The following is a 24277-nucleotide window of genomic DNA, read 5'->3' as shown; positions in this document are numbered from 1 at the left end:
GGGGCCAGTGACCATAATTTCATTAGTTTTAAAATAGTGATGGAAAAGGATAGACAAGATCTAAAAGTTCAAGTTCGAAACTGGAGGAAGGCCAATTTTGATAGTATTAGGCAAAACTTTCAAAAGCTGATTGGGTGTGGACGGTCGCAGGCAAAGGGACAGCTGAAAAATGGGAAGCATTCAGAAATGAGATAACAAGAATCCAGAAACAGGGTGAAATGAAAGGCTGGTAAGTGCGGGGAACGCTGGTTGACTAGAGAAATTGAGGTTTTGGTCAAGAAAAAGAAGGAAACGTATGTCAGGCATAGATGGCAGAGATCAAGTGAATCCTTAGGGTATAAAAGCAGTAGGAGTACACTTCAGAGACAAAAAGAAGACACGAGATAGATTTGACAAACAGGGTTAAGGAGAATCCAAAGGAATTACCTAAATATATTAAGGACCAAAGGGTAACTAATGATTGAATAGGGCTCCTCAAAGATCAGCAAGGCAGCCTCTGTGTAGAACTGCAGGAGATTAGGGAGATACTAAACATGTATGTTGCATCAGTGTTTACTGTGGAGAAGGACCTGGAAGATTCAGAATGTGGGGAAATAGATGGTGACATCTTGAAAAATGTCCATATTAGGTGGAGCTGGTGCTGTATGTGTTTAAAACATGTAAAGGTGGATAAATCCCCAGGACCTGATCAGGTGTACCAGAGAAATCTGTGGGAAGCTAACCATGCCCTGAGTTCATCTGCTTTCCCTGTTCAGTCTCTTGCTGAGATATTTGTATCATAGAGAGTCACAGGTGAGGTGCCGGAAGACTCAAGGTTGGCTAACTTGGTGCCACTATTTAAGAAAGGTGGTAAGATGTCTGTACCCCGACTAATACAAAACATAAAATTATTTGGCAGTTTTTCAGAATGCAGGATAAATTTTACAAATTCGGAAGTCATACCTGTGGAAGGATTGGTGGAAGTGCCAGAGCTGGAGGGTGGAACATAATTTCCTTTTTGGTGGTCGCAGAAAGGTTTTCTCTACTGGGAATTTTTATTACTCCTACCTTCCATCAGCTGTATGGAGCTAAGTTTGTGCAATTATTTGAGAGGATAAAGCAGGGCTTGCAGCAGTGGGAGGGGCTACCATTATTATGACTATGCCGCATAGCCCTGATTTAAAATGAATGTTCTTCCTTGGCTATTCTATCCTATGAGGATGCTCTCGTTGCTGTTACCCAGACAGGTGCTGTGGAGGTTTACCAGCTGGCCTGGATCCTTTATTTGGTGCCATTGGTGCCCCCTAATTAAATTTACCAAGCTGCAACTTCTGTAGGATATGGGGAGATGGATCTCCCAAACCTGAAGAGATACAAAATTTGTGCCCTGCTGGGTGCGTAAGGACTCTAGGTCGATATGGCTTAATGTTGAGGCCTCGCAGGCAAGGTGTCCCCTGGTCAATTTACTGGTTATGGACAGGATCAGATCTGAGCATTGTGAAAGTCCAATTATCTTAAATACAGTGAAAGCATGGAGGATAATGCAACAGGTGAGGACGTTTTCTGATATTTCCAAGTCAGGGATTATATACAGAAGACCATGACCAAGGCACAATCCTTCAAGTTGGACATAGAAAGAAGAGTGCTCCAATGTGGGGGCGCTCTCTCGGTTAGTACCATATATCATTTGCAGAGAGGGAGCGCATTGGGGGATATGGAGAAACTCTGTGGGATTTGGAATCGAGCTAGAAGAAGAAATTTTGTCAGAATCATGGGAAGAGATGTGGGAGAATGTAAAGAAAATCTCAATATGCAATAAAGCACAAGATATGCAATTGAAGATCCTTCACAGGGCCTATTCGGCACCAGAGAGGTGAGCAAAGTTTAAGAAATGATCTTCTCCAGGATGTCCCAAATGTAAAATTAGCATAGGCACCCTTACACATTGCTGTTGGACCTGGTACAAGATTCATGGATACTGGGGTGCCATAGTGAATGAGCTGGAGAAGTTACTGGGAATTGAAGTTAAGATTGATCTGGTATCCTTTCTTTTGAGACTGTGGAATCTGCTCTCTCTGGGTGTGCACGGGAAGAGGATATTTAACATTCTGACATATTGTGCGAGGAAGAACATCATCATGAACTAGATATCAGAGAGAAAAAAAGTGGGGTAGCGCAGACTTGTGATGGACTATGTCCCCCAAGATTATCTGACAAGTGTGGTGCACCAAGAAACAGAACAATTTTATAACACATGGCAGCCCTTTTTAAATTATATAGACACGGACCTATTGGCGATACTGATTAGGGCCTTTATATAACAGTGAGGGCCATATTTGGTGGTCTGCGGACTCCGGAGTTGGGGGGGGCGGGGGGGGAGCTATAATAACTGTTGCTCCCATGGGCGGCAACAGTGGAAGTGGAGCGAGTGGAGTACTGTAATATAATTTAATTTAATGCAGTTGTAATTTAGTTTAATTTCATTTTATTTACATCAAGTATATTTTAATTTGGGTTAAGTAAATATGAGATTATTGTATCCGTACAGTAATCGGTAGTTTATTGTTAATGTTAATGTAGTATAATAGTGCCACATTTTCTATTTTTCTGTATTTTTGTATTTTTATAATTCGTTCTTTCCTTTTGTAAAAGTAAAATTTTTAAAATAGGAATTTATAAAAAAATATGATAAGCAGAAGCTCGGAAGGGCTATAGACCAGTGAGCCTGACATTGGTGGTAGACACTTGTTAGAGGGAAGCCTGAGGGACAGGATTTACATATATTTGGATAGGCAAGGACTGATTAGAGATAGTCAACATGGTTTGGTGCTTGGGAAATCATGTCTCACTAACCTGATTGCTCTCAACAATCCTCTTTGTTCCTACAATCAAGTGAAGAAGTAATGAAGAGGATGAGGGCAGAACGATGGACGTGATCCACATGGACTTCAGTAAGGCATTTGACAAGATTCCTCCTGGTAGATTAGTTAGCAAGGTTAGATCACATGGAATGCAGGGAGAACAGCCACTTGGGTACAGAGCTAGCTCAAAGCTAGAAGACAGAGGGTGATGGTGGACAGTTGATTTTCAGACTGGAGGCCTGTGGCCAGTGGTGTGCCACAAGGATCGGTGCTGTGTCCACTGCTTTTTGTCATTTACGTAAATAATTTGGATGTGAACATAGGAGGTAAATTAGTAAAGTTTGCAGATGACACCAAAATTGGAGGTGTAGTGGACAGCAAAGAGAGTTACCTCAGATTACAACAGGATCTGGACCAGATGGGCCAATGGGCCGAGGCAGACTGAGTTTAATTTAGATAAATGCGAGGTGCTGCATTTTGGAAAGGCAAATCAGAGCAGGACTTGTACACTTATTGGTAGGGTCCTGGGGAGTGTTGTTGAACAGAGGCCTTGGAGTGCAGGTTCATACTCCTTGAAAGTGGAGTTGCAGGTAGATAGGATAGTGAAGAAGGTGTTTATTGGTCAGAGTATTGAGTACAGGAGTTGGAAGGTCATGTTGACTGTACAGGACATTGGTTAGGCCACTGTTGGAATATTGCGTGCAATTCTGGTCTCCTTCCTATCCGAAGGATTTTATGAAACTTGAAAGCTTTCAGAAAAGATTTACAAGGATATAGCCAGGGTTGAAGAGTTATGAGTTATAGGGAGTTATAGAGGCTGAACAGGCTGGGGCTGTTTTCCCTGAGGTGTGACCTTAGAGTTTTATAAAATCATGAGGGGCGTGGATAGGGCAAATAGACAAGGTCTTTTCCTTGGGTTGGGGAAGTCCAGAACAAGAGGGCATAGGTTTATGGTGAGAGGGGAAAAAATTTAAAAGCGACCTAAAGGGCAACTTTTTCATGCAGAGGGTGGTACGAGTATGGAATGAGCTGCCAGAGGAAGTGGTGCAGGTTGGTGCAATTACAGCATTTAAAAGGTATCTGGATGGGTATATGAATAGGAAGGGTTTAGAGGGATATTGGCCAGGTGCTAGCAATTGGGACTAGATTAATTTAGAATATTTGGTTGGCAGGGATAAGTCGGACCAAAGTGTCTGTTTCTGTGCTGTATATCTCTATGACTCTGACTCTACTATGGTGGCACAGTGACCTGCACATGTATAAACATAGCTTTGTTGTGCCATGTCATGTAAGCTGCCTGGAACAGAGGTAGTGTTGCCTATGGAGTGACACGCAGAGTCAAACTCTTGAGCATTGTCTCTTTGTCAGTTTGAAAACTCCGTGGTCATTCCATTTCTACCCAGAGTAGAATCAGGCAGATAATCCAGTTTCATTCATGGTACACTGAACAGTAATCTGAGTCTGCATCTGCGCAAGACCAGATGTTGAGCCTTATTGACATGTTTGGTCCATGGAGTATTGATCTTATTCTATTAAAGACTTGAGGGTATTACCTTCTGCACTGAAAAAGTTCCTTGTTACAGAACTGCCATTGGTCAATTATTCTTTTGGAGTTTGGAAAAACAGCTGCAATCCACGAAAATGGTTGGTTCAAATGCGGCAAATCCTCTTGAGGCTCTGTTGCTTCATAAATGTTGTTCAGAAAATGTTCACAGAGCTGCTGTCCAGGGAGGTGTCAGAGCATCTCTGAAGAAAAAATTTTTGCTGAAGTGATTAACACTATATTTGACCATCTTTGCATTGTCAAAGCTATTATAACTGCTATACCACATCCCTGGAATTGTTTGGGTATATCTCTTCTGTACTCTTCATGCCCATCCTAAAACATGAACTAATTGGACACAATGCATTAACTGGTGCAAAATTTGATTTTTGTAGATTTAGCATTGCTTTCATACTCTTATATTCTATTACTTTGTTTATAAAACCCAGGACCCCATATGGTTTATCAATAGTTTTGTTAACCTGTCCTGCCTCCTGCGGTGAGATCAGCAGTGAGCCTCTTGACTGATAGTTCTTCCCACTGCAAGTTTAGTTACCTCCCCTGATTGATACCATGTGTCAACATCTGAACTATCCTGATTGGCATAGATAGCTACCGTAATTTATGCAGATACTCAGAGCCTTTGGTGAATCTTTAAACCTACCTGGTATATGAAGTCTTGAGTTTGATTAATGATTTAGATTTTTAGAATGTGAAGAATGTTGCTTTGTTGTATCTTATAAGATCAACTTAAAAGTAATATTTGATTTTCAAATTTTAATCTTTCAGTCGTGGAAACACAGTTATATCAATTTTTTGATAATCTTTTGGACCATAGCCTCAATAGTATTAGTAGCACATTAATAACTTGTAATGCTTGCTACTGATTCTTAAAATGTGACTTGTCCATCAAGCTGAACGTAGAATATTGAACATTATAGAGCAGTACAGGCCCTTCAGCCCTCGATGGTGTGCTGACCTGTGAAACCAAGCTAAAGTCCATCTAATCTATACTATTCCATTATCATCCATATGTTTATCCAATGACAATTTAAATGCCCTTAATGTAGGTGAGTCCACTCCTGTTGCAGGCAGGGCGTTCCACACATTTAGTACTCTCTGAGTAAAGAACATACCTCTGACATCGCTCCTATATCTATCACCCCACAGTTTAAATCTATGTCCCCTTCTGATAGCCATCACCATCCAAGGAAAAAGGCTGTCGCTGTCCACCCTTTCTAATCCTCTAATCATCATGTATGTCTCCATTAAGTCACCTGTTAACCACCTTCTCTCCAGCGAAAACAGCTTCCAGTTCCTCAGCCTTTCCTCATAAGAATTTCCATCCATACCAGGCAACATTCTGGTAAATCTCCTCTGCCCCGTTTCCAAAGCTTCCACTTCCTTCCTATAATGCAGTGACCAGAACTGTATGCAATACTCCAATTGCAACTGTGCCAGAATTTTTTTACAGTTGCAGTATGACCTCATGGCTCCAAAACTCAGTTCCTCTACCAATAAAAGCTAACACACAGTGCACCATCTGAACAACCCTATCAACATGCGTGGCAACTTTCTGGGATCTATTACATGGACACATAGATCTCTCTACTTATCCACACTACCATGGGGAACCTTATCAAACGTTTCACTGAAATCCATATATATCACATCAACTTCTTTACCCTCATCCACCTGTTTGGTCACCTTCTCGAAGAACTCAATAAGGTTTGTAAGGCACAACCTACCCTTCACAGAACCATGTTGACTATCCCTAATCCAGTTATTCCAGCTAAATGATTATAAATTCCATCTTATAATCCTTTCCAAAACTTTTTCCACAACAGGAGTAAGGCTCACTGGTCTAAACTTACCAGGGTTGTCTCTACTCCCCTTCTTGAACAAGGGATAAAATTTGCTATCCTCCAGTCTTCTGGCACTATTCCTGTAGACATTGTTGACATAAAGAACAAAGCCAAAGGTTCTGCAATCTCCTACCTAGCTTCCCAGAGAATCCTAGGTTAAATCCCATCCAGTCCAGGGGACTTACCTATTTCCACACTTTGCAGAATTGCTAACACCTCCTTATGAACTTCAGTCCAATCTAGTCTAATAGCCTGTATCTCAGTATTCTCCTCAACAGTGTTGTCATTTTCCAGTGTGAATACTGACGATAAATGTTCATTAAGCACCTCTCCTATCTCTTCGGACTTCACACACAACTTCCCACTATTGTCCTTGACAGGCCCTAATCTTACCCTAGTCATTCTTTTATTCCTGACATACCTATGGAAAGCTTTAGGGTTTTCTTTGATCCTACCTGCCAAAGACTTCTCATGTCCCATCCTGGCTCTTCTTAGCTCTCTCTTTAGGCTCTTCCTGGCTAACCTGTAACACTCAAGCGTCCTAACTGAACCTTCATGTCTCATTTTTACATAAGCCTCCTTCCTCTTGACAAGAGATTCCACTTTTCTTTAGTGAACCACAGTTCCCTCGCTCAACCATTTCCTCCCTGTCTGGCAGGTACATACTTATCTAGGACAAGCAGTAGATGTTCCTTGAACAAGCTCCACATTTCAATTGCCTTTCCCCCTGTTATAATTCCTACCCCTGCCGTATATGCCTATCTCTTTCCATCACTAAAGTAAATGTAACCAAATTGTGGTCACTATCCCCAAAGTGTTCACTTACCTCTAAATCTAACAGCTGGCCTGGTTCATTATCCATACCAAATCCAATGTGGCCTCAAGCTTTGAGTCAAGCCTCAAGTTGAATCAAGCTTTGAGTCCAAAGGACTTAATAATGAGGTGTTACTGCGGTGGAAAAGAAGGAAAGGAAGCAAATTGTGCATTCCAGGTCTTGACATCCAATGGGACATTCCTCCTGTGTGCTCAAAGGTTTGTGGGTTGAGAGTTGGTCTATTCCCTCAGGACACATGCTAATGACCCTGAGTAGATGTAATTGTCAAGTCGAGGGTCTGCTGAACACATTGGCATCATATTTTGTTAGATAATCCTACTGTGAAGCACCATAGAAACTTTGGGAACAGACAAGTCTTGCACAGCCACAGAACTACTTCATGGTACCTACATAATCATGTATCAGAGTCAAGTGTGTGGTGCTGGAAAAGCACAGCAGGTCAGCCAGCATCCAAGGAGCAGGAGAATCGACCTTTCGGGCACAAGCCCTTATTCAGGAATGTGGGTCAGGGCTGAGAGATAAATGGGAAGGGGGTAGGGTTGGGGGGAGGTAGCTGGGAAAGCAATAGGTGGATGAAGGTGAGGGAGAAGGTGATGGGTCAGAGGGGGCAGTGATGGACGGGTCTGGAGGGCAGTGCTGAGTTGGAAGCTTGGGACTGGGATAGTGTCAGGGTAGGGGAAATGAGGAAGCTGTTGAAATCCACATTTATCCTGTGTGGTTGCAGGGTCCCAAGGTCACACCACTACTCCCCTCACCTCCGTCCAGTGCCGCAGGAAGCGCAAAACCTGCGCCCACACCATTCCCCTCACCCCTGTCCAACAACACATCATCCTCTGCCACTTCCACCACCTCCAAATGGATCCCACCATCAGAGATATATTTTCCTCCCCAGCCCTATCAGCGTTCCGAAAAGACCATTTCCTCCGTGACTCCACCATCAGATCCACATCCCCATCAACCCATACCCCACAACTGGCATCTTTCCCTGCCACCGCAGAAAGTGCAAAACCTGCGCCCACGCCACTCCCCTCACCTCCGTCTAACCTCAAGGGATCCTTCCACATCCGTCAGAAATTCACTTGCATCTCTCCCAATATCATCTACTGCATCTGTTGCTCCTGATGTGGACTCCTGTACATTGGGGAGACAGGATGCCTTCTTGCCGATCGTTTCAGAGAATATCTCTGGGACACCCACCCACCAACCCCACCGCCCCATGGCTGAATACTTCAACTCCCCCTCCTACTCCGTCAAGGACATGCAGGTCCTGGGCCGCCTCGACCACCAAACCATTACCACCCGACGCCTGGAGGAGGAACGCCTCGTGTTACGCCTTGGGACTATGCAGCCACACAGGATAAATGTGGATTTCAACAGCTTCCTCATTTCCCCTCCCCTCACACTATCCCAGTCCCAAGCCTCCAACTCAACACCACCCTCCGGACCAGTCCATCACTGCCCCCGTGACCTATCACCTTCTCCCTCACCTTCATCCACCTATCGTTTTTCCAGCTACCTCCCCCAAACCCCACCCCCCTCTCATTTATCTCTCAGTCCCGGCCCACAAGCCTCATTCCTGATGAAAGGCTTATGCCCGAAACATTGATTCTCCTGCTCCTTGGATAGTGCCTGACTGGCTGTGCTTTTCCAGTAACACACTCTTGACTCTGATTTCCAGCATCTGCAGTCCTCACTTTCTCCTGTAATCATGTATCAGTCAAGATAGCCATCAATAACTGATTATTCAAGATTTATGATATTATTACGTTGACTTAGAACAATACAGCGCAGAGCAGGGCCTTCGGCCCTCAATGTTGCGTCAACCTGTGAACAATTCTCAGCTCGTCCCCCTACACTATCTCATCATCATCCATGTGCTTATCCATGCTAAATAAATTTAAGTTGTTTATGAATTGAATGAAAATGCACCCGGATGAAGGTTCTCTTGTACCCCAAGTCACGTCTCATGGTTAAATTTGTAAACTAACCAAAGGAAAAATATGACATGCTTGCTAGTTGGTGATGCTAGTGCCTCTATTCCTAATTTATCTGCACTATCTACATTTACAACATTTGTTTGAGTTAAATAAGTAAATAGAATGGGAAATTTGTAAAACTGAAATGTATTTGTTTCAATAAAATTATTTAACTGTTCCAGTGCTATTAATTTATGCTTTAAAAGATTTCCATTTTTAATCCAATTTAAATTATTTTACTGCATTTTTGAATTTTGTTTGTCCCACTGGTCCCTCTATTCCACTGTGCAGTGCCAGATGTGATTATGCTTTATCCTGGTGCAAATTGTTTCTATAGCAACTGAGTTGGAGCCTTGGGGGAAGACGCTGTGGGAGCCTAAAATGTGCAGCTGTAGCTCTCCAAACTGACAAACCTGGCCAGTATTTTCTTTTTATGTTTAATGTTTGCTATTGGAAGAACTTCCAAGTTCCTGTAACTGATGAGATTATTGCAGCATGGTTGGTACCAAAGACCACTTTAAATTTAGTTTATGAAGCTGAGGATAATGTGTGCTTTTGTTTTCATGAATACTTAAACAGTGAAATAACTTGTAAATAGGCTTTATCTTTTGCTGGTCCGTTTCTCTTACATTATAAAAACTGATGATGTGGTTTTTCCAGCATTCTGATAAATTTTGAATTCCTTATGCTTACAGATCTGTGTTTTATTTTTAAACCAGGAAATGGGCCGACACGATGACCTTTGGTCCTTGTTTTACATGTTGGTGGAGTTTGTGGTTGGGCAACTACCATGGAGGAAGATAAAGGACAAGGTATTTTTTAAAACACTAAACTGAAGCACAGAGTAGAATTCATTCGATGACTGAAATACTATAATGATTTCCATTCAATTAATTGCCTTCACAATGATATAAGTGGAAGCAAGAACACAAAATGCGACATCAGCACATGTTGGGCTAGCTGAGAACATTTTAGCTGATGATCGCATCAGATTCTTTGTAGTTGGTCTGATATTTTTACTGCAGGGCTTGCATGTCTCTCAGTGCCTTTCATCAGTAGAAGCCATCTGTATTAGTAAGGTTTGATTAAAGATTCATGAGACTGAGGTTGAAGAGTCCAGTAATAACAGCAGACTTGCACCTGCTGATATTCATATAAGCAATCTGTTCTTTTCTAACCCTCAAGTAATTCTCAGAACTCAAGATAAATCCTAAACTACAGCCAGTTATAGTATTTGCGTTGCTAACCAGCTGAGTTCGTTAATGAACAAAGACTGGGGCTAAACCTGGCACTTTTGGGTCTTAACCCACATACTGTGTAAACGTTTGAATCACCTGAGAGAAAGAAATATGGGTTGTACTGTTAGGTTAGCTGTGGACTTTTCCATTAGCGAGGAAAGGAATATAATTAGACTATTAGGGAAGAATCATATGAATGCACCAAATGAGCTAAAGTGCTTAGGAATATCAAAAATGAAATGGTTAACAGTAGTTAGAAGGCTAGAATAATGGGAGTAGAATATCATTTTGATGATGGAAAGACAGATTACATTTTTGGACAATTTTTGAAAATTGCGGTGCCTTTTTATATGGAAAGTGGTTAAAGTAATAAACTTAAGATGAAGCTTGAAGAAACTGGTGTTTAGTGTGAAGGCCTTGGGTTCCTTAGAATGCATTGATGCTTGTATTTCTGGGGGAGAAGCTATGACCCTAAAGGGAATAGCTGGTTAAAAAAAAACTGCATGTCTTAGACTTTTATTTATTATTCGGATTCACAAAAGCTCAAATCTCTTCCAAATTGCAAGAAAGATTTTGCAATTAGCTTGTTTTGAATTTCCTTTTGGTATTCCATTAAAAAGAAAGGTGAAGAATTTACCATCCACCAAGCTACGAAGCTAATACCACCAGATGAGGAAAAAAAAGCAAAATAGTTGTAATTTCCAAAATATTTAAGGGCTCTGGTTGTAAGTTTGCTCGATGAGCTGGAAGGTTTGTTTTCAGATGTTTTGTCACCCATTATGAAGATATAAGGGGTACTGTATTTTCGAGAGTTGAAAAGCTGGTTTAAATTAACAGAGAGTTTACCCCATGTTGTAACACACCATACTGGGTAACATCATCAGTGAGCCTCCGGTTGGCACTGGTGTTATGTCATTTGTATTTAAGACATTTAAGTAATACCTGATTCCTGAGGTATTTGTGCAGGAAGTACAGTTGTTTGCAGATGGTGCTCAGTCGGATGGTGTTGGTTTCCCATGACATACAGACGAAGGAGGACACCACTCTGACTGGGACAACACATCCATCCTAGGACAAGCTAAACACAGACACGCACGAGAATGCCTAGAGGACTGGCATTCTAACCAGAACTCCATCAATATACACATCGATTTGGACCATATCTAGCATCCTCTGAGAAAAAGAACTGGAAACGATATTGCACACCTTAAACCAATTTATATAAATAGAAAGTGGGATATACCACCAGCACCTCACTGGAGGCTCAATGATGATGTTACCTAGTATGATGATGAAAACAAACTTTCCAGCTCAGCGAGCAAACTTATAACCAGAACCTCAACCTGAGCTGCAAATCTCAAAGATTGCACATATTTAAGAGCTCTTTCAGTTGGAGGGAGTTAAAAAGTGGCTCATGATAAGGGAAAACAGCAGAGACTGTAAAAATATTTTTTGGAAAAAAAACCCACAGATGACTTGTTTGAGCAGTAGCTCCCATGCCTTCAAGCTGGGAGCACAGTAGCTCAGTGGCCAGCATTGCTCCTTAACAGCACCAGGGACCTGGGTTTGATTCCACCCTCTGGCAACTGTGTGGATTTGTTTGTTCTCCCAGTGTCTGGTTGGGTTTCCTTTGGTTTCCTCCCACAGGCCAAGGATATGTAGATTAAGTGGATTGACAAACTGAAATTGTCTATAGTGTTCAGGAATGTGTAGGCTGGAATGATTAGCCATGGGAAATACCAGCTTCTGGGATGCAATAGCAGTCTGCAAAATGGCTTCCTTCTGCTCTGTAGGGATTCTATGATTCAAGATGTCCAAGCACTTTACAAAAAATAGAGTACTTTTTGAAGTATGATTACTATTGTAATTATTTCATCTAATTTCTGTTTGATTGCATGATTAGCCTGATACTCTGCATAATCTCTGCACAGTGGCTCAGTGGTTAGCACTGTTGCCTCACAGCTGTGGGTTTAATTCCACCCTTAGGCAGCTGTCTGTGTAGAGTTTGCATATTCTCCCCATGTCTGTGTGGGTTTCCTGGAGGTGCTCTGACTTCTTCCCACAGTCCAAAGATGTGCCATGCTAAATTGATGGTTTGGCCATGCTAAATTCCCCATAGTATCTAGGGATGTACAAACTAAGTGGATTCGCCATGGGAAATGCATTCTCACAGGGATGGGGTAGGTCTGGGGGGATGCATTTCTGAGGGTTGGTGTGTACTCGATGGGCTGAATGGCCTGCTTCCGCACTGGAGGGATTCTATGATTAACAGTTTTGTGCATCCCAAAAGAAATGTTGCTCATTAATGTTCACACACTTATACAAGTAATGGTGAATCTTGGTTGTGATGTGGAAATAAAGCAGCCAATTTACAGCCAGTTCTCTCAAACAGCAGTGTGATTTTAACCAGATAAACTCTTTAAACTTTTTTTTTCCCCCCACACTACCGCCTAACTGCGGTAGTGCTTATTTTTTTCTCCCAGCACCTATGGTATGTGTGTGCAGGTGTGATACACAGTGAATAAACTGTTTAAATGGTGATGGATGAGTCATGAACATTGGGCTGGATGGGGGAATAACTCCACCCCTCTTGTAACAAGTGTCATAATGTCTTTCACCTGCTACCCACTTCTCCAGCCTCCTCAAAGAGCAGTTAAATCGAGCATTTGAAACCCATCACCTGCATCAGTGCAACATTTCAGTACTAGGCCTAGCGGTGTCAGCCTTCAGACCTTGGGTTCCTGGTGTGTAGCTTGAATCTACAAATTTTCTGAATGGGATTTACGAATGCTACCTTGTGAGCCATTGCTGTGAAACCTTTTATCGTGAGATACTAAATAAAAGAGTCACTGACTAACATTATAAAACCATGGTGCATAAGCAGCTTTCTTTTTGTTGCTGATCTTGAGTTATTAATTGGCTGTCACCTGTAATTAATTGATGTACCGAAGATACTGTAGCTGATATTTATGACCTTAGCATGGTTAATTGGATTAAACATGTGTCCCTGCTATTTGTGTTCTGTGTTTACAGGAGCAAGTAGGTCTGATAAAAGAAAAATATGATCACCGCCTTATGTTGAAGCATCTCCCCCAAGAGTTTGCTTTATTTCTGGAACATGTTCTTTGTTTGGATTATTTCACAAAACCAGATTACCAGGTAAATGAATATAGTCTTATACAGACCCATAATAAGTCCAGGTCCAGAGTTAATTTTGAAAAGTCTGCTTTACTTCACCTAGTTTTTGGAAGATATTTGAAGAGTAACACTGCTTCCTGTGGCCTCCAGTGTTTATTGACTGAAATAGTATAGATCCATGTCTTCTCCTGAGTTCAACTGAGATTAGGAACTTGCTGTGAGCAAGCTTCCTTTGTATGCTGTGTAACGAATGTGTAAACTATTCATGAAGCCTATCATCACAAATTTGATACCCATATCATATAGTGGAAATGCTCTACCTCCTATCCCTTCAACTAAAAAAAATGAATAAGTGGAGATGTAATGTTCTATTATACCATGTTAATATTTACTTGTACAGCTGCATCAATGAACTGCTAAAGGTTTTTTTAAATTCACTCATGGGATGTGGGCGACCCTGGCTGGGTCAACATTTATTGCCCATTCCTAGTCATCTTTTGAGAAGGTGGTGGTGAGTTGTCTTGAAGCAGTGCGGTCCATGTGCTGAGGTTTAACCAACAATGAATGCTCTTAGGTGGAGAATTCCAGGATCCAGCAACTGTGAAAGAATAATGACATATTTCCAATTCAGGGTGGTGAGTAGCTTGGAGGGAAACTTGGAGCTGATGTCCCCATATATCTGCTGTCCTTGTGCTTCCAGGATGGAAATGGTCGTGGGTTGGAAGGTGCTGTTTAAGGATCTTTGAATTTCCACAATGCATCTTGTAGATAATACTGAGCATAGATTATAGAGAGAGTGGATCTGGTACTAATCAAGCAGGCTGCTTTGTCCTGATTTGTGTCAAGCTGCTTGAGTGTTAATGCAGCTGCACGCAGGCAAGTGGGCAATATTCCAACACACTTCTGACTTGTGCCTTGTAGATGATGGAAAAGCTCTGGAGAGTAAGGAGATGAGTTACATGCTGCAGTATTCCTCGCCTCTGATCTGCTCTTGTGGCCACTGTGTTTATATGACGAGTCTAGTTGAGTTTCTGGTCAATGGTAACCCTAAGGATGTTGATAATGGAGGATTCAGTGGTCATAACAGCATTGAATCTCAAGAGGCAGTGGCTAGATCGTCTCTAATTGGAGATATTCATTGTCTGGCATTTTTCTGGCCAAGCCTGGATATTGTCCAGATCTTGATGCATTTGAAGATGGACTGTTTCAGTATCTGAGGAGTTAGGAATGGTGCTGAAAACTGTGCAATCATTAGCAAACATCCCCACTTCTGATCTTAAGCTGTTGGGAAGATCATTGATGAAGAAGCTGAAGATGGTTGTGCTTGTGACATCATACTAAGAAACCCAAGCTGAGATGACTGACCTCCAGCAACCACGACAATCTTAGTATCTGCCAAGTATGATTCCAACCAGTGAAGAGTTGCCCCGATACCCATTGATTTGAGTTTGCTAGGCTTTCTTGATGCCATACTTGGTTGAAAGTGTCCTTGCTTTCAAGGGCTGTCATTCTCACCTCACTTTTGGAATTCGGCTCTTTTGTCCATGTTTGAATCAAGGCTGTAATGCGGTCAGGAGCTGAGTAGCTCTGGCAGAACCCAAACTGGGCATCGCAGAGAGGTTGTTGCTGAGCAGGTGCTGCTTGATAGCACTGTTGATGATACCTTCCATCACTTTACTGATGATTGAGAGTAAACTGATGGGTTAGTAATTGGTCAGGTTGGATTTGTCCTGTTTTTGAGTACAGAGCCTATCTGGCAATTGTCTGATAGATGTCAGTTTAGTAATGACTGGAAGAACATGGCCAAGGGAACAGAAAGTTCTGAAACACAGGCCTTCAGTGCCATTGTCAGAATATTGTCAGAGTCCATAGTCTTCACAGTGTCCAGTGCCTCCAACCGTTTCTTGATACCACGTGGAGTGAATTGAATTGGTTGAAGACTCATCTGTGACGCTATTAACACTTCTGGCTGAAGATTGCTGCGAATACTTCAGCTTTACCTTTTTGCACTGATGTGTTGAGCTCTTCCACCATTGAGGAAGTGGAGCCTTCTCATTCAGTGAGAAGCCTTCTCATTGGAGCCTTCTCATTCAGTGAGTTGTTGATTTGTTCATGACTGGATGTGGTAGGACTGAAGAGCTTAGATCTGATCTGTTGTTTGTAGGATCACTTACCTGTGCCTATCACTTGCTACTTATGCTGTTTGGTATGTAGTTAGTCCTGTTTGATGGCTTCACCAGATGACCCCTTATTTTCAGCTATGGCTGCTGCTGCTCCTAGTATGCTTTCCTGCACTGTCTATTGAGCTCTCCATTTATTTAATGTTCCTTGTTCTTATCCTGTTTAAATATGCAGAAAGCCTTTACACAGGAATATATTAAATGGACCAATTATTTTATGTTAGTTAGTGCCATCTTGAAAGTGGGCATCTGGGGGGGTGATTGAATCAACCACCTATTCTGGATGGTCTTACCACATGAATCAGACCTAAGTTGCCATTTTGAAAGAGACACATCTGGGCAGTCTTTTTTTTAAATCAGAAGCAAAGGTTGTAACAGAGAACTCGGGCATTCGGTGTATCGAATGAAGACCTATTCAGATGTGAGGTGGGGCCCTCATGTGCTGTACTTTGATCTCTTGTGATTTTTGCTGTGTGATTATCCTTTTTGAAATCCTTTTTAAACTCAGATCCAGTTCTAATTTAGAATAAAAGGTGGATGAAAAATGCCATGTAAATATGTACAGCACAGAAACAGACCTTTCAGTCCAACTCGTCCATTTGGACCAGGTATTCTAACCTAATCTGGTCCCATTTGCCAGCACTTGGCCCATATCCCTTTAAACCTTTCCTATGAATATACCCATCCAGATGCCTTTTAAATGTAATTGTACCAGCCTCCTCCATTTCCTCAGGCAGCTCATTCCATACATGTACCACCCTCTGCATGAGAAAGTTGCCCCCAGGTCCCTTTTAAATTTTTCCCCTCGCTCCTTAAACCTATGCCCTGTAGTTCTGGGCTCCCCCATGCCAGGAAAACTACCTTGTCTATTTACTCTATCCATGCCTCTCATGATTTTATAAACCTCTATAAGGTCAGCCTTCGAAGCTCCAGAGAAGACAACCCCAACCTACTCAGCCTCTCCCTATAGCTCAAATCCTCCAATCCTGGCAACATGCTTGTGAATCTTTTCTGTACCCTTTCAAGTTTCATAACATCCTTCTGATAGGAGAGAGACCAGAATTGCTCACAATATTCCAAAAGTGGTCCAACCAATGTCCTGTACAGTTGCAACATGACCTTCAAGCTCTATACTCAGTGCTCTGACCAATAAACGAAAGCGTACTTCACATACGTGCTGCCTTCACTATCCTATCTACTTGCGACTCTACTTTAAAGAAACTATGAACTTGCACTCCAAGGCCTCTTTGTTACAACAACACTCCCCAGGCCCCTACCATTAAGTGTATGAGTCCTGCTCTGATTTGCCTTTCCAAAATGCAGCACCTCACACATTTATCTAAATTAAACTCCATCTGCCACTCCTCGGCCATTTGGCCCGTTTGCTCAAGATCCTCTTGTACTCTGAGGTAACCTTCTTCGCTGACCACTACACCTCCAATTTTGGTGTCACAAGTAAATCTCCTATGTTCAAATCAGTGTACCTGGCACCGATCCTTCTGGCACACCACTGGCCACAGGCCTCCAGTCTGAAAAGCAACTGTCTTCCACCACCCTCTGTCTTCTACCTTTGAGCCAGTTCTGTATCCAAATGGCTAGTCCTCCCTTTATTCCATGAGATCTAACCTTGCTAACCAGTCTACCAAGGGGAACTTTGTTGAACGCCTTATTGAAGCCCATGTAGATCACGTCCACTGCTCTGCCCACATCAATCCTCTTTGTTACTTTTTCAAAAAAGCTCAATCAAGTTCGTGAGACATGATTTCCCACGTACAAAGCCATGTTTTAGATTAGATTAGATTAGATTAGATTACTTTACAGTGTGGAAACAGGCCCTTCGGCCCAACAAGTCCACACCGACCCGCCGAAGCGCAAACCACCCATACCCCTACATTTACCCCTTACCTGACACTATAGACAATTTAGCATGGCCAATTCACCTGACCTGCACATCTTTGGACTGTGGGAGGAAACCGGAGCACCCGGAGGAAACCCACGCAGACACGAGGAGAACGTGCAAAGTCCACACAGTCAGTCGCCTGAGGCGGGAATTGAACCCGGGTCTCTGGCGCTGTGAGGCAGCAGCGCTAACCACTGTGCCACCGTGCCGCCACCGTTGACTATCCCTAACCAGTCCTTGCCTTTCCAACCATGTATATCCTGTCCCTCAGGATTCCCTCCAACAACTTACCCACCACTGACGTCAGGCTCACTGGTCTATAGTTCCCTGGCTTGTCCTTACCACCTTTCTTAAATAGTGGCACCATGTTAGCCAACCTCCAGTCTTCTGGCACCTCATCTGTGACTATCGATGATCCAAATATCTCAGCAAGAGGCCCAGCAATCACTTCCCTCGCTTTCCACAGAGATCAGGTCCTGGGGATTTATCCACTTTCATGCGTTATAAGTTAGCCAGCACCATCTCTTCTGTAATATGGACGTTTTTCAAGATATCACCATCTATTTCCCCACATTCTATCTTCCATGTCCTTCTCCGCAGTAAACACTGATGCAAAGTACTCGTTTAGTATCTTCCCCCATCTCATGCGGCTCCACACATAGGCTGCTTTTGATGGGCTCTGTTCACTACCTGGTTGCCCTGTTATCCTTAATATATTTATAAAATCCCCTTGGATTCTCCTTTGTTTGCCAAAGCTATCTCATGTCCCATCTTTGTCCTCTTGATTTCCCTCTTTAGTATACTCCTACTGCCTTACACTCTTCTAAGGATTTACTCAATCTCTGCTGTCTGTACTTAACATATGCTTCCTTTTTCTTAACCTGAACCTCAATTTCATCCAGCATTCCCTACACCTACCTACCTTGCCTTTCAATCTAACGGGAACATGCTGGGCGGCACGGTGGCTCAGTGGTTAGCACTGCCGCCTCACAGCACCAGGGACCCAGGTTAGGTTCCAACCTTGGGCTACTGTCTGTGTGGAGTTTGCACACTCTCCCTGTGTCTGCGTGGGTTTCTTGCAGATGCTCCGGTTTCCTCCCGCAATCCAAAGATGTGCAGGTTGGATGAATTGGTCATGCTAAATTGCCCACAGTGTTCAGGGGTGTGTAGGTTAGATGCCTTTAAAAGGGGTAAATATAGGATAATAAGGTAGGGGAGTTGGGTCTGGGTGGGTTACTCTTTGGAGGGTTGGTGTGGACGTGTTGGGCCAAAGGGCCTGTTTCCACACTGTAGGGATTCTACGAATATCTAAGAATACTGCTTTTGGACAGTAATTGTAAACTTGATTGTTAAATTCATTTTAAATTCGAATTTTAGAAGGGTTTTTATTTTGCAGCCGTACTTTTACTTGTGAACGTCTTCCCCCAATCAACTTTTGAAAGTTCTTGCCTATTATTGTCAAAATTGGTCTTCCTCCAATTTAGAACTTCCACTTTTAGATTTGGTCCATCCTTTTACATCACTACTTTAAAACTAATAGAATTATGGTCACTGGCCACAAAGTGCTCCCCCACTGACACCTCAGTCACCTGCCCTGCCTTATTTCCCAAGAGTAGGTCAAGTTTAACAGCTTCTCTTGTCGGTACATCCACATATTGAATCAGAAAATCATCTTGTACACTCAACAAATTCCTCTCCATCTGAACCCTTAAAACTATGCCAGTCCCAATGTTTGTTTGGAAAGCTAAAATCCCCTGTCAAAACCACCCTATTATTCTTACAGAGAAGTGAGATTTCCTGCTGATTATTAGGGGGTCGATAATACAATCGATTTGGTTCTGGGTAATGAACCAGGTCAGGTGTTAGAATTAGAGGTAGGTGAGCACTTTGGGGACAGTGACCACAATTCGGTGACTTTTACTCTAGTGATGGAGAGGGATAAGTGTGCACTACAGGGCAAGAGTTATAGATGGGGGCAGGGAAATTATGATGCTGTGAGGCATGACTTAGGATGTGTGGCCTGGAAAAGTAAGCTTCAAGGCAAGGGTGTAATTGATATGTGGAGCTTGTTCAAGGAGCAACTATTGAGTGTCCTTGATAAGTATGTGCCCATCAGGCAGGGAGGAAAGGGTCGTGTGAGGGAGCCGTGGTTTAATAAGGAATTGGAATCCCTTGTTAAATGGAAGAGGGCGGCCTATGTAAAGATGAGGCGTGAAGGTTCAATTGGGGCGATTGAGAGTTATAAGGTAGTCAGGAAGGACCTGAAGAGAGAGCTAAGAGCAGCAAGGAGGGGACATGAAAGGTCCTTAGTTGGTAGGATTAGGGAAAACCCTAAGGCTTTCTATAGGTATGTCAGGAATAAAAGAATGACTAGGGTAGGAATAGGTCCAGTCAAGGATAGTAGTGGGAAGTTGCGTGTGGAGGCTGAAGAGATTGGCGAGACACTGAATGAATACTTTTCGTCAGTATTCAATCAGGAACAGGACATTGTTGTCAATGTGAGTACTGAGTCACAATTAAGTAGAATTGATGGCTTTGAGGTATGTAGAGAAGAGGTGTTGGAAATTCTGGAAAGGGTGAAAATAGATAAGTCCCCTGGGCCTGATGGCATTTATCCTAGGATTCTCTGGGAAGCAAGGGAGGAGATTGCAGAGCCATTGGCCTTGATTTTTAAGTCCTCGTTGTCTACAGGAGTAGTGCCAGAAGATTGGAGGCTAACAAATGTGGTTCCCTTGTTCAAGAAGGGGAGTAGGGATAACCCTAGCAACTATAGGCCGGTGAGTCTCACGTCTGTTGTGGGCAAAATCTTAGAGAGAATTGTAAGGGATAGGATTTATGAACATCTGGATAGGAATAATGTGATCAAGGATAGTCAGCATAGTTTTGTGAACGGCAGGTCATGCCTCACAAGCCTTATTGAATTCTTTGAGAAGGTGACTAAGGAGGTGGACGAGGGGAAAGCAGTAGATGTGGTGTATATGGATTTTAGTAAGGCGTTTGATAAGGTTCCCCATGGTAGACTACTGCAAAAAATATGGAGGTATGGCATTGAGGGTGAGTTGGAGGTTTGGATTAGGAGTTGGCTGGCTGGAAGAAGACAGAGGGTAGTAGTTGATGGCAAAGGTTCATCTTGGAGTGCCGTCACTAGCGGTGTTCCGCAAGGATCTGTTTTGGGACCATTGCTGTTTGTCATTTTTATAAATGACCTGGAAGAGGGGTTAGAAGGTTGGGTGAGCAAGTTTGCGGATGATACGAAAGTCGGAGGAGTTGTTGACAGTGAGGAAGGATGTGGCAGGTTACAGCGGGATATAGATAAGCTGCAGAACTGGGCAGAAAGGTGGCAAATGGAGTTCAATGTAGCTAAGTGTGAGGTGATTCACTTTGGTAAGAGTAACAAAAAGATGGGGTACTGGGCTATTGGTTGGATACTTGGTAGTGTGGATGAGCAGAGGGATCTTGGTGTCCATGTACACAAATCTTTGAAAGTTGCCACCCAGGTAAATAGTGCGGTGAAGAAGGCATATGGCGTACTGGCTTTTATTGGTAGAGGAATTGAGTTCCGGAGTACTGAGGTCATGTTGCAGTTGTATAAGACTCTGGTGCGGCCACATCTGGAGTATTGTGTGCAGTTTTGGTCGCCATACTATAGGAAGGATGTGGAGGCACTGGAACGGGTGCAGAGGAGGTTTACCAGGATGTTGCCTGGTATGGTAGAAAGATCGTATGAGGAAAGGCTGAGGCACTTGGGGTTGTTTTCATTGGAGAAAAGAAGGTTTAGGGGTGACTTGATAGAGGTGTATAAGATGATTAGGGGTTTAGATAGGGTCGACAGTGAGAATCTTTTTCCACGTATGGAGTCAGCTATTACAAGGGGGCATAGCTTTAAATTGAGGGGGGGTAGGTATAGGACAGATGTTAGGGGTAGGTTCTTTACTCAGCGAGTCGTGAGTTCATGGAATGCCCTGCCAGTAGCAGTGGTGGACTCTCCCTCATTATGGGCATTTAAGCGGGCATTGGATAGGCATATGGAGGATAGTGGGCTAGTGTAGGTTAGGTGGGCTTGGATCGGCGCAACATCGAGGGCCGAAGGGCCTGTACTGCGCTGTATTCTTCTATGTTCTATGTTCTAATCCCAATAAGGTGATCATCCCTTTCTAACTTTTCGGTTCCACCCAAATAACTTCCCTGAATATAATCCCAGGCATATCCTCATGAAGTATAGCCGTAAGCTACCCCTTATCAAAAATGCCACACACCCCTCCTCTGTTCTCCCTTTCCCCCCACCCACCCTTTCTGTCCTTCCTGTAGTATTTGTATCCTGGAACATTAAGCTACCAGTCCTGTCCATCCCTGAGCCATGTTTCTGTAATTGCTATGATATCCTAGTCTCATGTTGCTAACTATGCCCTGAATTCAACCACTTTCCCTTCTGGGCCTCTTGCGTTGAAATAAATGCAGTTTAATTTATCAGTTCTACCTTGTTCTCTGCTTTGTTCCTGCCTGCCCTGACTGTTTGACTCACTCCTTTTCCCAACGGTGCAGTCTCAGATTGATCTCTTTCATCAATATCTCACTGGGTCCCATTCTCTTCCCCCCACTATTTTAAATCCTCCCTAGCAGCTCTAGCAAATCTCCCTGCCCGTGTATTAGTAGCTTCCAATTCAGGTGCACTCTGTCCTCCTTGTACAGGTCACGTCTACCTCAGAAGAGATTACAATGGTCTAAAAATGTGAATCCTTCTCCCCTGCACTAGCTCTTCAGCCAGGCGTTCATCTGCTCTATCCTCCTATTCCTATCCTCGTGGCACTGGGAATAATCCAGATATTGCTCTCTCAAGGATCTCCTTTTTAAATTTCTGCCTAACTGTCTGTATTGTCCCTTCAGAATCTCATCCTTTTCCTTTCCTATATAATTAGTTCCAATGTGTACAACAACCTCCTGCTGATCCCTCTACCCTTTGAAAACATTCTGCACTTTCTTGGAGATATCCTTGATCCTGGCACCAAGGAGGCATCACACCATTTGCTGCCGGCTGCAGAAATGTCTGTCTGTACCTCTGACTAGAGAGTCCCCTATCGCAATCGGTCGCTTGGAACCTGATGTACCCCTCATTATATTGGGACTATTCTCAGTGCCAGAAATTTGGCTGTTCGTGCTACATTCCCCTGAGAGTCCATCACTCCCTACATTTTCCAAAACAGCGCACTTGTTTCAGATGGGGACAGGCACGGGAGACTCCACCACCATGTGCCTCTCTCCCCTAGCTTTCCGAGAGTTAACCCATCTACCTAACTGTATCTGAAACTTTTCTGTCTTCTATCAATTGTGATAGTGTGTTTATGAGGATCATTAGGTAGGGAGATGTGGCTGCACCTTTTGCTTTTCAAATAGCGTAAGACATGTATTTGTCCGTTTTCTGTTGCAGATTGATATAAGTATTGGTCAAACTGTATTCTAATTACAATCTTTCGATTCTCACTTAGATTCCCTACTCTAGAATGAACAAAATGTGAGCCTAAAAAAGAATTGGGTCTTTCAGGCCATTACTAGTTACTCTATCCCTTTTGAATTTAGTTTTGCAGGCTGTTTCAATGCTAAGGTTTGCTAGGTTGAACTAGGAACATCCTCCTAAGATTACTCAAGTACCTCTAAACAAATCTACTCATTCATAGTCACAGAGGTGTGCAACATGGAAACTGACCTCTCGGTCCAACTTGTCCATGTCGACCAGATATCCTTAACTAATCTAGTCCCATTTGCCAGCACTTGGCCCATATCCCTCTAAATCCTTCCAGTTCATTTACCCATCCAGATGCCTTTTAAATGTTGCAATTGTACCAGCCACCTCCACTCCTCTGGCAGGTCATTCTTTTCATGCACCACCCTCTGTGTTGAAAAGTTGCTCCTTAGATCCTTTTACATCTTTCCCCTCTCACTCTAAACATATTCCCTCAAATTTTGGGGGAATGAGAGGAAAACACCTTGTCTACTTAGTCTATCCCTGCCACTCATGATTTTATAAACCTCTATAAGATCACCCCTCAGCGTCCAATATGCCAGCCTATTTAGCCTCTCCCAATAGCTCAAACCCTGGCAACATCCTTGTAAATCAAGTTTTGCAATGTCCTTCCAGTAGGAGGGAGACCAGAATTGCATGCAATATTCCAAAAGTGGCCTAACAATGTCCTATCCAGCAACAAGACCTCTCAACTCCTATACTCAGTGCTCTGACCAATAAAGGAAAGCATACCAAATGTCATCTTCACTATCCAATCTACCTGCAATTTCACTTTCAAGGAACTCTGAACCTGCACTCCAAGGTCTCTTTATTTAGCAGTACTCCCCAAGTCTTTACCATTAAGTGTATATGCCCTGATTTGCCTTTCCAAAATGCAGCACCTCACATTTATCTAAATTAAACTCCATCTGCCATTCCTTGGTCCATTAGCCCGTCTGATCAAGGTCCCATTGTACTCTGAGGTAACCTTCTTTGCTGTCCACTACACCTCAAATTTTAGTGTCATCTGCAACTTACTGACTACAGTGGAACCTCGAATATCCGAAGGACATGAGCAGAGAGTATTTTGTTCAGTATTTCGAATGCTGGATAACATAGTTTAGCCAAGCATCAGGACCTTGCGATCTTGCCGGATAATCCGAATAGCAGACCCAGCACCAATCCTTGTGGTACACCATTGGTCACAGATTTCCAGTCTGAAAAGCAACCCTCCACCACCACCCTCTGTCTTCAACCTTTGAGCC

General features: G+C 43.0%; 1 protein-coding gene across 2 annotated transcripts in view; it reads left to right on the top strand.

The window, feature by feature from the left end:
- ttbk2a (tau tubulin kinase 2a) overlaps window positions 1–24277 on the top strand; it is a 306526-nt gene that overhangs the window by 172704 nt on the left and 109545 nt on the right. For both annotated transcript variants that reach the window (XM_043698390.2, XM_043698389.2), the window contains exons 8-9: window positions 9779–9871; window positions 13331–13456. In XM_043698390.2, coding sequence (XP_043554325.2) covers window positions 9779–9871; window positions 13331–13456 — 219 coding nt within the window. The remainder of the gene's footprint in view (window positions 1–9778; window positions 9872–13330; window positions 13457–24277) is intronic.

Source organism: Chiloscyllium plagiosum, unplaced genomic scaffold (assembly GCF_037043375.1).
Source record: "Chiloscyllium plagiosum isolate Xiang-an unplaced genomic scaffold, Cpla_swu_hap1 HiC_scaffold_8, whole genome shotgun sequence".
Classification (NCBI taxonomy): Eukaryota; Metazoa; Chordata; class Chondrichthyes; order Orectolobiformes; family Hemiscylliidae; genus Chiloscyllium; species Chiloscyllium plagiosum.
The sequence above is the reverse complement of the archived record's forward strand: the minus strand, read 5'-3'. Positions and strand labels throughout refer to the sequence as shown.